A 16406-nucleotide genomic window follows, 5' to 3' on the forward strand; every position below is an offset into this window, starting at 1 on the left:
AAACACTGAGGCCATACGACCTCTCCCCCACTAGATCAGCATTCTGGTGTGAACTGGAAGCAAAGCAAAAGAAACTAATAGAACAGGGAATTAGCAATACTGAACAGAATGACATAAGCTGTGACATATGAGCGGGGTCCAGCACAAATGCCAGCAGGGAATAATGCTGAACCCACTCAGCAAAGCAGAGAAAGGCAAAAACTATATCAAATCCAAAAGATTCCAGCAAACAAATAACTTATCTGACTGATGCAAGACCACGGAGGGGAAAAAGCAGGCTTCACAATGCACAGGAAGAGAAACCAAATCACCAGCAGCAACTGAAGGAAGAAGCTTGCTCACTTAAATCCTCCCAGTCTGTAACCCCTGACTTCCAATCATTGTCTTCAGGTGATAGACTTCCATCAACACGACCAGCTGCAACCACCAGAGGGAGCCCCGACTCAGAAGTCAGATCAAGAGAGTTCACAACAGTTAGCTCAAACGATTTTGCGTAGGAAATGTGAACTCCTCCTGACTGCAACACAGTATTAGCCCAAATGATTTTGATTAGGAAATGGGGGGAAATGGGGCCTGTTTCCTGCACAACATTATTAGTCACAAGAATTTTGAATAGGAAAAGGTGCCTGATCCCCAATATTAGCCCAAACGATTTTGATTAGAAAATGTGAACTCCTCCTGACTGCAACTCAGTATTAGTCCAAACAATTTTAATTAGGAAATGGGACCTGGCGCCTGCACCCCAATAATAGCCCAGACTGTTTTGATTAGGAAATGGGGCCTGTTATCTGCACAATATTAGCCCAAACTACTTTAAGTAATATGAACTCGTAACTGCAACATAGTATTAGCCAAAACGATTTTGATTAGGAAATCTGGACTCCTACCTGCATAACAATATTAGCACAAACTAGTTAGATGCTGGAATGTCGATTTCACACAGGATCCTATCAAACTATATGACAAGTTGCAGCAGGAGCAACCTATCTGCGCTGTTACACTGACAAAATTGTGCCAGCAAAACATATCCGCTTTTAAAATGGAGACGAACAAGTGACTTTGGCAGCTAATGACAGAAGCCCTTGTGGCTCGACGTTGTGGATGTTTTCTGTGCCCTGATTGGCTGCTGAAATGTACATACATTAAGGTAATTAAAAAAAATTACAGTCCGCCACTCCTCTGACCTATACTCCCCCATAAAACACTTTCACCACTCATCATACAGCACTACTATCCTAGCCAAATTCCTAATAAAAGCATTAGTGTAAATGTAAGTTTGAAGATAAATGCTCGGGAATCCGAATGAGCAACGTTCGTGCCCAATTTTAGATTGGCAAATGTTTTCCAAACAAGTTAGCTTATTTCTAGTTCTCATCCCTTTCTTGTTCATCTTGTTCATCTTGTTCTAATGCCACAGCTTGTCTTTGCAAACTTCTTCAGTCTTTTGCGGCACATCCTGACTCAGTGTCTTTAAATATAACAATGCTATTATAATCCTCCTAGATAAAAAATATCCGCCCATGCTGTGCCCTAAATAAGCCCCATGTTTTTACCCATCAGGAAATAATTGCATCTCACAAAGAATGCTTTCACAAAATATTTCTCCCTACTGTTCCTCTTATGATACTTAGCCTCTAAACTGTCCTCTTGTATAAAATACTGCCTCCACACCGTATCTCCGTATATACTACAACTGCACACTCTTTTTTTATGAACCATAGCCGCCCCTCTTGTGACTTATAACCGACACACTGCCTCCTTTATGAATTTTACCCTCTACACCTTCTCTCCCTTATGAATTATACCCAACACACCAACTCACCTTATGAATTATACCCACCACACCGTTCCCGCTCATGAATTATACCTACCATATCAACACCTATTATGAACTATAGCTGCCACATCATTCCCGTTTAGGAATTATACCCACCACATCATCGGCATTTATGCACTACGGCCACCACACCGTCCCCCATGAATCAAATAACTGCCGCCACACTTATCCTACGCTATGATCTATGGCCTTAACACTCTCCCCACACTTTGTGTCCCTTCACGCTGTCCCCTTTCTATAATGTACTTTTATACTGTCCCTCATTCTATGTACTGCCTGCCCACATGCTGTACCCTCACACTATCCACCACTCTCATACTATGCCCTCACTCATTTCTTCTGGAAAAGCATCTTCTATATCTGGCTCCACTACTGAGCATTTACCTTCACCCTCATCTTCGTCGTCTCTGCAGTGCTGAAGCAACGTCACCTGCTTGCATCATCACGCTAAGGCGACGTCAGAAGCTTGATCACGCCACTTCACATTGGCAAAGGGAGCTGATTAGTGCTTGTATCTTCATCTGGATTTGTGTTTTAAATATGTGAATATTCAAATCAATGCAGGGAGCATCCAACCCCCATCCCTCTGCAAAGACACTTGTTTTGCTATTTGGTCTAGTGGAGGAGGTGGGGGGATGAAAAATAAATAAAAATTACACTGGTGTTTCTTTTTGCAACCTGCTGCCCTACGCACTGGACCTCATGTGCCTAGTATTAAATTTTAAATTAGAATCTCCATATAAACTCTGCACTATTGACTTTATGCATCTAATGTGATATCAAAACTTCGTACCAGAGGGCTAGGTGGATTCTCCAAGGCACAAGTGCCCAGAAGCAATTTTACCTACTACATGTGACCGAGCCAATGGTCCTTTAGTGATTTCAGATGGGTAAAGTTAAAAAAAGACCTTCAAAATTTACTCATTTTCAAATATTGTATTGTGTCGGAACAGTATGTTCTATTTTCTTTGTGCTCTATAACATTACTATCATGGAACTTTTACAGTTCCATAATATATGTTATCCGAGGCTTTCTGCAGAAATAATACTAGATTGAAGGAAAATTATATATATTTTTTACTAGTCCAAATAACATACATTATTTATTATTTAGGGAGAAATTTTTCGAATAGATCCCAATAAGTGCTGCCCTGAATGTGCTTCAAGATCTGAAAGCTTTTGCCGACATGAAGGGAAAGAGCATGCTGTAAGTATTCTTTTATCATTTTTTCTCATCCATAGGAGATACTTTTATATTTGATACTTTCATGCGCTGAATATTTTTATATACTTCTCTCTGAACCTAGTAGTAGATATATTTTTATTGCTTCTTTGGCTTTATTGTGTGCCCTGATGATAGCTTCCCTTGTACATTGTTTTGCAGCATTGCAGTATGTAGAACTGTACTTTTGAACCTACTTAAAAAGTAGGAATCTATTTCCTATCCTAACATTATTAGCAGAAGTTTCACATTTATGCATTGAATTGTTCTGATAACAATGTTAACGAATTATATTGACCTCAAACTCCCCTTTCGTCGAATGCCATGATCAACATTCATAGAGTGGCAATGTAGACCTTGAAATAAGGCCAAAGTTGGATAAATATTTTGAAAAAAAAAAATCACATCCGGTACTATACAAGTCTGATTAGCGCCCAAGACAATTACCGACTATGTGGACACTATCTATATGACATCTGTTTTTCTCAGATTTGTTGCAGAAATGACACAGGAATATGAATTGGCTTTTTTGCTATGAATGTAAAAATTGGACATGCAGATTACATGCAGAAGTGATTTTAGCACATACAAATTGTCATACAATTGCAAAAATAGAATTTTATTTAAGGGTGCAAAGCAGGAGATTTTTTTATTTGCTTGTCTGAACTTAGACTTGGACTTCATTTCATGAAATATACTTATCAGTATTCGATTACAGAATTTATCATGTAGAAGAAAAATATTATTGGAAAAGAGTTTATAGAAGGAAACCGTGTGAAAAAGAGACAGTTTGATCAAGTTTTGTGATATTTTGATAGGTATGTCACACATCTTTTTCGTTACTTTAAGACCTGTGCTAAGACAGTAATTTGCAGTATGCTCCTAAGTGTCTAATGGACAAGTGTGGGGTTTTATAAGGTTCTGTTCAATCTGGCATCATGGCCTTCACTTTTAAATACATCTGTCATTTTACATAGGACCTCTATGAGAGGTTGCATTAACTATCTCAGCTGCATGCCTTGAAGGAATCTGCATGGTTTAGCCTGGTTTTCCAAAAGGCAACATGTGTCCACATTCGCAGTACTTTTACTTCCTAAGAGCATCATAGTCACGACTAGTGTTGAGCATTCCGATACCGCAAGTATCGGGTATCGGCCGATACTTGCTGTATCGGAATTCCGATACCGACGTCCGATATTTTTTCAATATCGGAATTCGGCATCGGAATCGGAAGTTCAGAGTTGATTGACGGCCTGACGTCATCATGATGCGCGGTGTGTGCGCATCATGATGCGCCGTCATTTCGGGCCTTCCGGGGGTCTCTGCCGGGGGGCTGTGTGGACTGCCCGGGGTCGGTACCGGCCTGCCGGGGGGCTGTGCCGGCCTGCCGGTGGTCTGTGCACCCTGTGGGGGTCTGTACCGGCCTGCCGGGGGGCTGTGCCGGCCTGCCGGTGGTCTGTGCACCCTGTGGGGGTCTGTACCGGCCTGCCGGGGGGCTGTGCCGGCCTGCCGGGGGGCTGTGCTGATGTCCGGGGGTCTGTGCAAGCATCGTCCGATGGGACTACAAGTCCCATCTGGCGATGCCTGCTACCATGACAGTGATTGACACATTAGCCAATGATGGGACAGTAGTAGTCCCATCATCCGGCTAATGTGTTAAATGTTAAAAAAAAAAAAAAAAAAATACTACATACATACTACATACATACTACATGCTACATACATACTACATATATACTACATGCATGCTACATACATACTACATGCTACATACATACTACATATATACTACATGCATACTACATGCTACATACATACTACATATATACTACATGCATGCTACATACATACTACATGCTACATACATACTACATATATACTACATGCATGCTACATACATACTACATGCTACATACATACTACATATATACTACATACATACTACATACATGCTACATACATGCTACATACATACTACATGCATGCTACATACATACTACATACATACTACATACATACTACATACATACTACATGCATGCTACATACATACTACATACATACATACTACATGCATGCTACATACATACTACATACATACTACATGCTACATACATACTACATATATACTACATGCATGCTACATACATACTACATGCATGCTACATGCATGCTACATACATACTACATGCTACATACATACCACATACATACTACATACATACTACATGCTACATACATACCACATACATACTACATACATGCTACATACATACTACATACATACTACATACATATTACATGCATGCTACATACATACTACATACATACTACATGCATGCTACATACATACTACATGCATGCTACATACATACTACATGCATGCTACATACATACTACATACATACTACATGCTACATACATACCACATACATACTACATACATACTACATACATGCTACATGCTACATACATACTACATATATACTACATGCATGCTACATACATACTACATATATACTACATGCATGCTACATACATACTGCATGCTACATGCATGCTACATACATACTACATACATACTACATGCTACATACATACCACATATATACTACATACATACAATACATTCATACAATACATACATAGACATACAGTACATATAACATAGAGTAACATACTTACCAATACTTGTCACATTGTTCCCCGAAGCCATTGTCTTTTCCGGAATAAATATTAACATAACAAACCACAAAAATACTCACCCACGATCCGAAGCAGTCCACGAGTGTGTCCCACGACGATCTTGGGTAGAGAACTGCAGCATCAGATGATGCTGCCGTTCTCTACGGGCTGCAGGAATCCAATGACGGAAGGTAGGTATCCTTCCGCACTGTATTCCTCCGCCACTTAAAAAAAAAAAAAAAGTCCCTAGTCTCACTTTATGCCATTGCTGCGTGGGAAATTCCCACACAGCAATGGCATAAAGTGAGACTAGGGACTTTTTTTTTTTAAGTGGCGGAGGAATACAGTGCGGAAGGATACCTACCTTCCGTCATTGGATTCCTGCAGCCCGTAGAGAACGGCAGCATCATCTGATGCTGCAGTTCTCTACCCAAGATCGTCGTGGGACACACTCGTGGACTGCTTCGGATCGTGGGTGAGTATTTTTGTGGTTTGTTATGTTAATATTTATTCCGGAAAAGACAATGGCTTCGGGGAACAATGTGACAAGTATTGGTAAGTATGTTACTCTATGTTATATGTACTGTATGTCTATGTATGTATTGTATGAATGTATTGTATGTATGTAGTATATATGTGGTATGTATGTAGTATGTATGTAGTATGTATGTAGCATGCATGTAGCATGCAGTATGTATGTAGCATGCATGTAGTATATATGTAGTATGTATGTAGCATGTAGTATGTATGTAGTATGTATGTGGTATGTATGTAGCATGTAGTATGTATGTAGCATGCATGTAGCATGCATGTAGTATGTATGTAGCATGCATGTAGTATGTATGTAGTATGTATGTAGTATGTATGTAGCATGCATGTAGTATGTATGTAGTATGTATGTAGTATGTATGTGGTATGTATGTAGCATGTAGTATGCATGTAGCATGTATGTAGCATGCATATAGCATGCATGTAGTATGTATGTAGTATGTATGTAGCATGCAGTATGTATGTAGCATGCAGTATGTATGTAGCATGCATGTAGTATGTATGTAGTATGTATGTAGTATGTATGTAGCATGCAGTATGTATGTAGCATGCAGTATGTATGTAGTATGTATGTAGCATGCAGTATGTATGTAGCATGTATGTAGTATGTATGTAGTATATATGTAGTATGTATGTAGCATGTAGTATGTATGTAGCATGCATGTAGTATATATGTAGCATGTAGTATGTATGTAGCATGTAGTATGTATGTAGCATGTAGTATGTATGTAGCATGCATGTAGTATGTATGTAGTATTTTTTTTTTTTTTTTTTTACATTTAACACATTAGCCGGATGATGGGACTACTACTGTCCCATCATTGGCTAATGTGTCAATCACTGTCATGGTAGCAGGCATCGCCCGATGGGACTTGTAGTCCCATCGGACGATGCCTGCACAGACCTCCGAAGCCTGCACAGACCACCGGCAGGCCGGCACAGCCCCCCGGCAGGCCGGCACAGCCCCCCGGAGCCTGCACAGACCACCGGCAGGCCGGCACAGCCCCCCGGCAGGCCGGCACAGCCCACCGGAGCCTGCACAGACCACCGGCAGGCCGGCACAGCCCCCCGGCAGGCCGGCACAGACCACCGGAGCCTGCACAGACCCCCCGAAAGGCCCGTACAGACCCCAGAGAGGCTGTACAAGGCAAAAACAGGGTTTTTCTTATTCCGATACCGGAAGTCCCATAGACTTGAATGGGACTTCCGGTATCGGAATCGGCGATACCGATACTTTTTTTAAAGATCGGCCGATCCATTCCGATCCGATACTTTGAAGTATCGGACGGTATCGCTCAACTCTAGTCACGACCATGTAATGCCTTAAACACTACAAACAAAGGTATGCAAATTATTATACAATCATTCTTGCTGTTGATGCATGAAGGTCCCTCACATCTTGGCAAAATATTGAAGGACCTGCAATTTTATTGTAATGAACATGTAACACACTTATTCTTTTTCTCTTTCTGAAGGCAGACTTACTAGACAGTGGGTATGGAAAGTATTCAGAACCCTGAGCTGCGGAATTAAATTTTTTTTTAAACCTGTTTACATTAATTTGCCGATAGGGATTATGATGAAGCATTTCAAATAAAACCATAACCGTTCTGTCTTACAGTGGGTATGGAAAGTATTCAGACCCCTTTAAATTTTTCACTCTTTGTTTCATTGCAGTCATTTGGTAAATTCAAAAAAGTTAATTTTTTTCTCATTAAAGTACATTCTGCACCCCATCTTGACTGAAAAAACAGAAATGTAGAAATTTTTGCAAATTTATTAAAAAAGAAAAACTGAAATATCACATGGCCATAAGTATTCAGACCCTTTGCTCAGTATTGAGCAGAAGCACCCTTTTGAGCTAGTACAGCCATGAGTCTTCTTGGGAATGATGCAACAAGGTTTTCACACATGGATTTGGGGATCCTCTGCCCTTTATTCTAAGTATTCATGGTTCTACTCCTTCACTGGAGTCCAGTTGTGTTGAACTAAACTGATAGGACTTGATTTGGAAAGGCACACACCTGTCTATATAAGACCTCACAGTACATGTCAGACCAAATAAGAATCATGAGGTCAAAGGAACTGGCCAAGGAGTTCAGAGACAGGATTGTGGCAAGGCACACATCTGGCCAAGATTACAAAAGAATTTCGGTAGTACTCAAGGTTCCTAAGAGCACAGTGGCCTCCATAATCCTTAAATGGAAGAAGTTTGGGACCACCACTATCAATAGAGTAACTCCTCTCTTACATTCATTGGAGTTCACCTATCTGCTAAATACTCTACTTTTTAATGACATGAATTTTCCAACTCTTTCTCACAAGCTTCATTTTTTTCTCCATAAATGTAAGTACCACCAGATTTATAATTTACGGTTCATCTCTACGGTTGAGATTACCATCCTTCCTAAATGATTGAGACCCTTCAGTCAGAGTTCCTTTATTAGAAATTAAAACACTAGCAACCGTCATATTACAATTTGTTTCTGGGCATAAAATACATAGCATAATAGATTTACAGTTTCTATCAAGGAGGGGCAGAAATAGCCCCTCTCCTTTTCCCCAATCATTGGAAAACTATACCGGATAGGACATCCAAATCATCTATGAAGGCCTTTTGCAAGTTATTAATGCTCTAATATTCCAACTCTGGCTTTATTTCATAAGTTAAATTCTTCTGTTCCATCAGTTTTTTTGAGATGTCAAAAGGAGGTGGGTTCTCTTTTCTCTGCCCAATTATATTTGTTTTTCGAGGAGCAGTCATTTCTGTTATGTATGAGTTATTTCAAGTTCATATTGCACTAGAACCGATCCTTTCTTATAAATACTGATTGTGTGCCTACTTGGAAAGGAGGTCTGCCTGGCTTTTCTTTACATCGGTACAGTGGTTAAGTATCCTATTGCCAAATCTTGGAAGCAATCGCCAAGGAAGCAATCTCTCTGTTGTCACATTCTTTATTCCAAAATCAGAAAACATGTTGTTTAGAATATTTGACAGCATCTCTTAATAGCATCTTGAATTTGTTTCTAACAATAAGGGGTCCCTGGATTATCTGACTTTTGAGTTCCCATTGAGTCTAATTGAACTCACCTCAAGGCTTGATATGCAATAGCTAGTTCCAGAGTCAGACTGGAGCACCTTGGGCCCACCAAAGAAAATCATTGTTAAGGCCCAGTATGTAGATACATAGAGATAAATACCACCAATTGTGCGATAAAACACGCTAATATTGGCATAATATAAGGTAATACACGTCTTAATGATATAGCAGGGGTTGGGGTAGCGCCCCATCATAGAATATAATGCAGCCCCACTCATAGAATATAATGTAGCCTCCTCATAGGGTATAATGCAGCCCCCCTCCCCCATAGAATATAATGTAGCCCACCCATAGACTATGATGTAGTCCCGCATAGAATGTAATGTAGCCCTCTCATAGGGTATAATGCAGCCCCCTCATAGGGTATAATGTAGCTTCCCAATATAGTATAAAGCAGCCCCCCCATAGAGTATAATGCAACCCCCCAATAGAATATAACGCAGCCCCCTCATAGGCTATAATATAGCCTCATCATAGGGTATAATGCTGCGCCCCTCATTTAGTGTGCAGCCTCCCATAGAATATAATGCAGCCTCTCATAGAGTATAATGCAGCCCCCCCTCCGTACAATATAATGTATCACCCTACACAGTATTATGGCCATCACTACTCACTGATTTTATATATATATATACAGTGGGGCAAAAAAGTATTTAGTCAGCAATAGTGCAAGTTCCACCACTTAAAAAGATGAGAGGCGTCTGTAATTTACATCATAGGTAGACCTCAACTATGGGAGACAAACTGAGAAAAAAAAATCCAGAAAATCACATTGTCTGTTTTTTTTTCATTTTATTTGCATATTATGGTGGAAAATAAGTATTTGGTCAGAAACAAGCAATCAAGATTTCTGGCTCTCACAGACCTGTAACTTCTTCTTTAAGAGTCTCCTCTTTCCTCCACTCATTACCTGTAGTAATGGCACCTGTTTAAACTTGTTATCAGTATAAAAAGACACCTGTGCACACCCTCAAACAGTCTGACTCCAAACTCCACTATGGTGAAGACCAAAGAGCTGTCAAAGGACACCAGAAACAAAATTGTAGCCCTGCACCAGGCTGGGAAGACTGAATCTTCAATAGCCAACCATCTTGGAGTGAAGAAATCAACTGTGGGAGCAATAATTAGAAAATGGAAGACATACAAGACCACTGATAATCTCCCTCGATCTGGTGCTCCACGCAAAATCCCACCCCGTGGGGTCAGAATGATCACAAGAACGGTGAGCAAAAATCCCAGAACCACGCGGGGGGACCTAGTGAATGAACTGCAGAGAGCTGGGACCAATGTAACAAGGCCTACCATAAGTAACACACTACGCCACCATGGACTCAGATCCTGCAGTGCCAGACGTGTCCCACTGCTTAAGCCTGTACATGTCCGGGCCCGTCTGAAGTTTGCTAGAGAGCATTTGGATGATCCAGAGGAGTTTTGGGAGAATGTCCTATGGTCTGATGAAACCAAACTGGAACTGTTTGGTAGAAACACAACTTGTCGTGTTTGGAGGAAAAAGAATACTGAGTTGTATCCATCAAACACCATACCTACTGTAAAGCATGGTGGTGGAAACATCATGCTTTGGGGCTGTTTCTCTGCAAAGGGGCCAGGACGACTGATCCGGGTACATGAAAGAATGAATGGGGCCATGTATCTTGAGATTTTGAGTGCAAACCTCCTTCCATCAGCAAGGGCATTGAAGATGAAACGTGGCTGGGTCTTTCAACATGATAATGATCCAAAGCACACCGCCAGGGCAACGAAGGAGTGGCTTCGTAAGAAGCATTTCAAGGTCCTGGAGTGGCCTAGCCAGTCTCCAGATCTCAACCCTATAGAAAACCTTTGGAGGGAGTTGAAAGTCCGTGTTGCCAAGCGAAAAGCCAAAAACATCACTGCTCTAGAGGAGATCTGCATGGAGGAATGGGCCAACATACCAACAACAGTGTGTGGCAACCTTGTGAAGACTTACAGAAAACGTTTGACCTCTGTCATTGCCAACAAAGGATATATCACAAAGTATTGAGATGAAATTTTGTTTCTGACCAAATACTTATTTTCCACCATAATATGCAAATAAAATGAAAAAAAAACAGACAATGTGATTTTCTGGATTTTTTTTTCTCAGTTTGTCTCCCATAGTTGAGGTCTACCTATGATGTAAATTACAGACGCCTCTCATCTTTTTAAGTGGTGGAACTTGCACTATTGCTGACTGACTAAATACTTTTTTTCCCCACTGTATATATATATATATGTATTTATTTATTTATGATGGGTGAGGGAGCGTCATTTGATGCCCTCTCCTACATTGTTGCTTTCAGCTGTATCTATGATGCCGATACAATTGAATGCGGTGTGCGCTGGGGGCTGCAGCGGTGGAGCAGTGGGTGACAGGGGGCAGGAGCCGGCTGCTGTGGCTAAAGCCTATGCCCGCTGCTAAAGAGAAATTAATATTCACTGCCTACCTTCTGTCACCCACTACTCCACCGCCGCTGCTCCACTGGTGCCGGGCGGGACCCCTGACTCACGGGCCTCAAAGCAGCTGCGGAGTGGGATGCTATTAGAGACATGCCGTTGGCTGAGGGCCCCTGTGCAGTGGGGGCCCTAGGCAGCTGCCGGCCCTGTATGCCAGCAGCTGTCAGTGCCTGGGCTCACCGAAGAATCCTCCGGTTCTCCGGTGGGCCAGTACAACCTGGCTGATTCTCCAGCCCTGTTCCTTACATCCCACCCCCCCTCCACTTCCTTTTTTTCCCTCCTTTTCTTCCTTTTGTGTCCTGTGTTTTGTGTCTTAGATTTAAAGCTCCTTGTACTTTATTGATCCTTATATTATTACTGTATATGAACAGTTTCAGCTGCCTATTGGTAGCCATTGTTTTAGTGCTCTACCGCAAGTACAGTCATGGCTGAAAGTGTTGGCACCCTTGAAATTGTTTCAGAAAATCTAGTATTTCCCCCAGAAAATTATTACAAATACATGTTTTGTTGTACACATCTTTATTTTCTTTGTGTATATTGTAACAACACACAAAAAAAAAAATTAGAGCGAGAAAAAAAGACAAACTGGACAGCATTTCACACAAAACCCCAAAAATAAGCTGAACAAAATTGTTGGCACCCTCAATTTAATGTTTGATTTCACACCCTTTGGAATAAATAACCGCAATCGCTTCCTATAACCATCAACACTCTTGCACCTCTCAACTCGAATTTTGAACCACTCTTCTGTTTCAGGTCTCTTATATTTAAAGGGTGCCTTCTCCCAACAGAAATGTTAAGATCTCTTTACAGGTGTGCAATTGGATTTAGAATTGGACTCATTGCTGGCCACTTGAGAAGTCCCCAGCGCTTTGTTTCCATCCATTTATCGGTGCTTGTTGAAATATGTTTGGGGTCATTGTCTTGCTGTAAGACCCATGACCTATGACGCAAGCCCTACTTTCTGACACTGGGCACTACATTGCGACCCCAAATCCTTTGGTAATGTTCAGATTTCATGATGCCTTGGATACAGTCACGGTATCCAGTGCCACAGGCATCAAAACAACCCCCCAAAACATTTTTGAACCTCCACCATATTTTACTGTAGGTACTGTGTTCTTTTCTTTGTGGGCCTCATTCTCTTTTCGGTAAACAGTAAAATAATGTGCTTTACCTAACAGCTCTATTGGTCTCATCTCTTTTATCAATTTTTCTCTGGCATCCACATCCAGGGAGATTAGCTACAGTGGCATGGGTTGTAAACTTCTTGACTATGTTCTGCTCTGCTCTGTGGACAAAGAAACATAAAAATCTCTGGAGCTGTACTTTGTAACCTTGCGATTGTTGATATTGTTCAACAATTTGGGTTCTCAAGTCCTCAGACAGTTCTCTTCTTTCTCCTCTGTGCTTAGTGTGTAACACACAGAAACACAATGCAAGTACTGAGTCAACTTCTCTCCTTTTTATCTGGTTTCAGGTGTGATTTTCATATTGCCCACACCTGTTACTTGCCACAGATGAGTTTTAACGAGCATCACATGCTTGAAACAAAGTTGTTTACCCAAAATTTTGAAAAAGTGTCTACAATTTAGTTCTGCCCATTTTGGGGGTTTTGTGTGAAATTATGTCCAATATGCCTTTTTTTTCCCCCTTTTTTTTGTGGTGTTCCAATACACACAAAGGAAATAATCATGTGTAATTGAAATAATTTTCTGGGAGAAATACTTCATGTTCTTTAACAATTTCACAAGTCCCAACACTCTTGGCCATGACTATATGTATTTTTGTTGAAGACATTTGCTTTCTTCTTTATTTGTGATAAATGTCCATAAAAATTACAATTGAAAAAAAATACGGTATGTAAAAAAAAGAAAACTTCATTCAATAAAAATGTTTTCGGATATATCGGTCTACTGTGGGTTCTCAAATCATCAAAATGTGCTTTGGATCTGCCATGGATTTCACCAAGAGCAATATATTTTATAATGCCCTCATTTAAAGATAGTATGTTTTTTGGGTTAACATCTGGTCTTAATGGATGTGTTAATAGGTTCCATTCATTATTTTGGGACAAAGCTCTGCTAAAGAGCATTAGTCTACAATGACCAAAACGTGGACGTGTTGTAACACATGCTGATTTTCCATGATCATAAATGACTGTGGTATGCGGAGCCATTTATTCAGCATCTTAAACTTTTAGCTGCTTTGTTATAAGAGTGACAAGATGCATGTGAGAAGTCAAGTGTTTCCTGGGCCTTATAATCACTGAAGCCTACGAGCGTTGGAAGCCGCTGAGCCAAAGCGCCATGAAGGATTCCTGATTGTTATTACCTGTGTATTATGTGGAGATAATATGTAGTTTGTGCGTACAATTCGTTACATGCTGTTTTTCTATTTTGATTCATGTTACCCATTGAATAGCGACATCTGTTATTTGCTCAGGATGAATGATTGTGAGATGCATGAATCAGCTGTAATAGCAGGACTTGTGAATTATACATAACCGCCTCAGGCAGGTGAGGAGCACAGACAGGATGAGGCAGTACGGATTGCAAGAGTAGGTAGTGAGCAAGGAGACCTTAGCAGAGACATGGCTCCTCATCCAGGCTCCTGTGATTGTCCCTGCTCTGTCAGTGGACCTTACTGATGTATTTGCTAACCGAGCAATGTTTTGTCTGCTCTTCTGTACATGGTGCCTGGAGAAAGCAAAAAAAATCCATAGCAAAGGTGACACAATAGTATCAACTTTGTTTTATGTTATTTTTATATAGCATATTCTGAATGTTTAGTTTTCCTATAAAACATATCCAGGGGAGTAGCAATATGTGACAGATGGGTGTCAGTCTGACTACTTACTTATCCTCTACACCTCACCATGGTTGAAAGGAGCGTTGGTCTAGCATGTGCTGATTCATTCAAAGTCCGTGGCACTGCCGAGGAAAGCTGAGTACAGTACTCCGCTATCTCCAGCAGACTCATCAACTTTGAATTAGGAGGTAGTTCACTTGATCAACAACCGCTTTATTCGAACTGGGGGCTAGGGACCCTGCTTTTGTCACCATTGGTTGACCCCTCACTGACCAGACAATTATTATCTTTCCTTTTGACTGTGGTAAAACCTTTTTAACACATATAAGCTGGTTAGAAAATAATTTTACTTCCTAAATAGACATTTAAAGAAGCACTCCCTTCAAAATTGTTATCCTCTTAATACGCCCCCTATTGAGGAAGCCAGTATGGCGAAACGGCGCTGTCGGGGTAACCAGACACGTGTATGAGAGAGCCGCAGAAGTTTTATACATGTAAGTTGTTGTATAATTGCAAACAGGATTGCATTGTTACATCATGCAGGAATAGCTTATTTCAAATTGAATCAGTATAGCTGGCATATTAAGCAGGACACATGATTAACCTGTAGTTCTCTGCACTAGGCATTGGATATATTCATATTAAGGAGAAGTTTTCTTTGCCGCACACATAGTTAGGTTGTTCCTTTGTTACAACAATTAGATACATATTTACACAATCAAGTAAGCTTATGCATTTTTGTTTATAAGTATTTGTAATTAATCAGAGAAACATTGAGAACAAAAGTCGCTACTATCTGAGCATTTATACATTGTGATTACTCCATTAAGGATTAGTTAGCCTTGTCTTTGATTATCATGGTATACACATAGTATAGGGAGCTAAACCCAATTGTTATTTACCTTCAGCAGTGTGTATTTCACACTATTTAATCAAAGATGTGTTTCTTCTGCTTTTAGAACTATTGGATCTTTCCCTAAAAATATTTAGACAGAAGTTTATATAAATATAGCTTATGAATTTATGCTTAAGAAATAAACACTATTTGGAGATTATTTGTATGTAAAAAATAAAAGAAAAAAACATTCTGTGATTATGTTGCATAAAGCTTAATTCTGTGAGCATCTATCATTACATTTGTACTCCCTTTTTTAGAAATTTCCTTGTAAAAAAAGAATTTTATGAAATGTATTAATAAATGATTGGTTTTATTGATTCATCTATTTTTTGCCTATTTGCCTTTGTTATGTCTGCACAAATTTGTGGCAGAAATTGAGATATAATATGCTGAATTGAGGTGGCTATTAGTTTTGGACTATTTTGTTATGTACCTCTTAATATACGGTATATCAATCATCATATTATATAGCTGTGTTTTTGCAATTGCTCATTTTGCGTTTCTACCCACCTAATTCGTTTCTTTTCCAATAGGTCTATGACCTTAGGTGATTAATAACTAACTAGCTGAATTCTTTTAAGCTCTATGTGGAAACAGGAGGTCAATTTCCTCTGTATGAGTCATAAGTAACTGCAAAAGTCTATGGCAGGGGGAGAGGCAAAGCCACTGTGTCAGGAGGTGAAGAGCGGAATGGTAAATGCAAAGACAAGTAACTTCCTGTTTCTATATACAGCAGAGAAAAGATGATAATTTGCTGGGTAGAAAGGCAAAATGAGCAATTGTAAGTACACAGTGCTATATAATATGGTGATTGCAATATATTAAGACGATA

The 16406-nt window shown here is 40.1% G+C and overlaps 1 protein-coding gene across 1 annotated transcript in view; it reads left to right on the forward strand.

Moving 5' to 3' along the window:
- Positions 1-16406, forward strand: part of FRAS1 (Fraser extracellular matrix complex subunit 1) — a 692624-nt gene that overhangs the window by 270265 nt on the left and 405953 nt on the right. The window contains exon 4 of the mRNA XM_073542109.1: positions 2952-3044. Within this exon, the coding sequence (XP_073398210.1) occupies positions 2952-3044 (93 nt within the window). The remainder of the gene's footprint in view (positions 1-2951; positions 3045-16406) is intronic.

Source organism: Dendrobates tinctorius, unplaced genomic scaffold (assembly GCF_039654945.1).
Source record: "Dendrobates tinctorius isolate UK_male_01 unplaced genomic scaffold, ASM3965494v1 ptg000011l, whole genome shotgun sequence".
Lineage (NCBI taxonomy): Eukaryota > Metazoa > Chordata > Amphibia > Anura > Dendrobatidae > Dendrobates > Dendrobates tinctorius.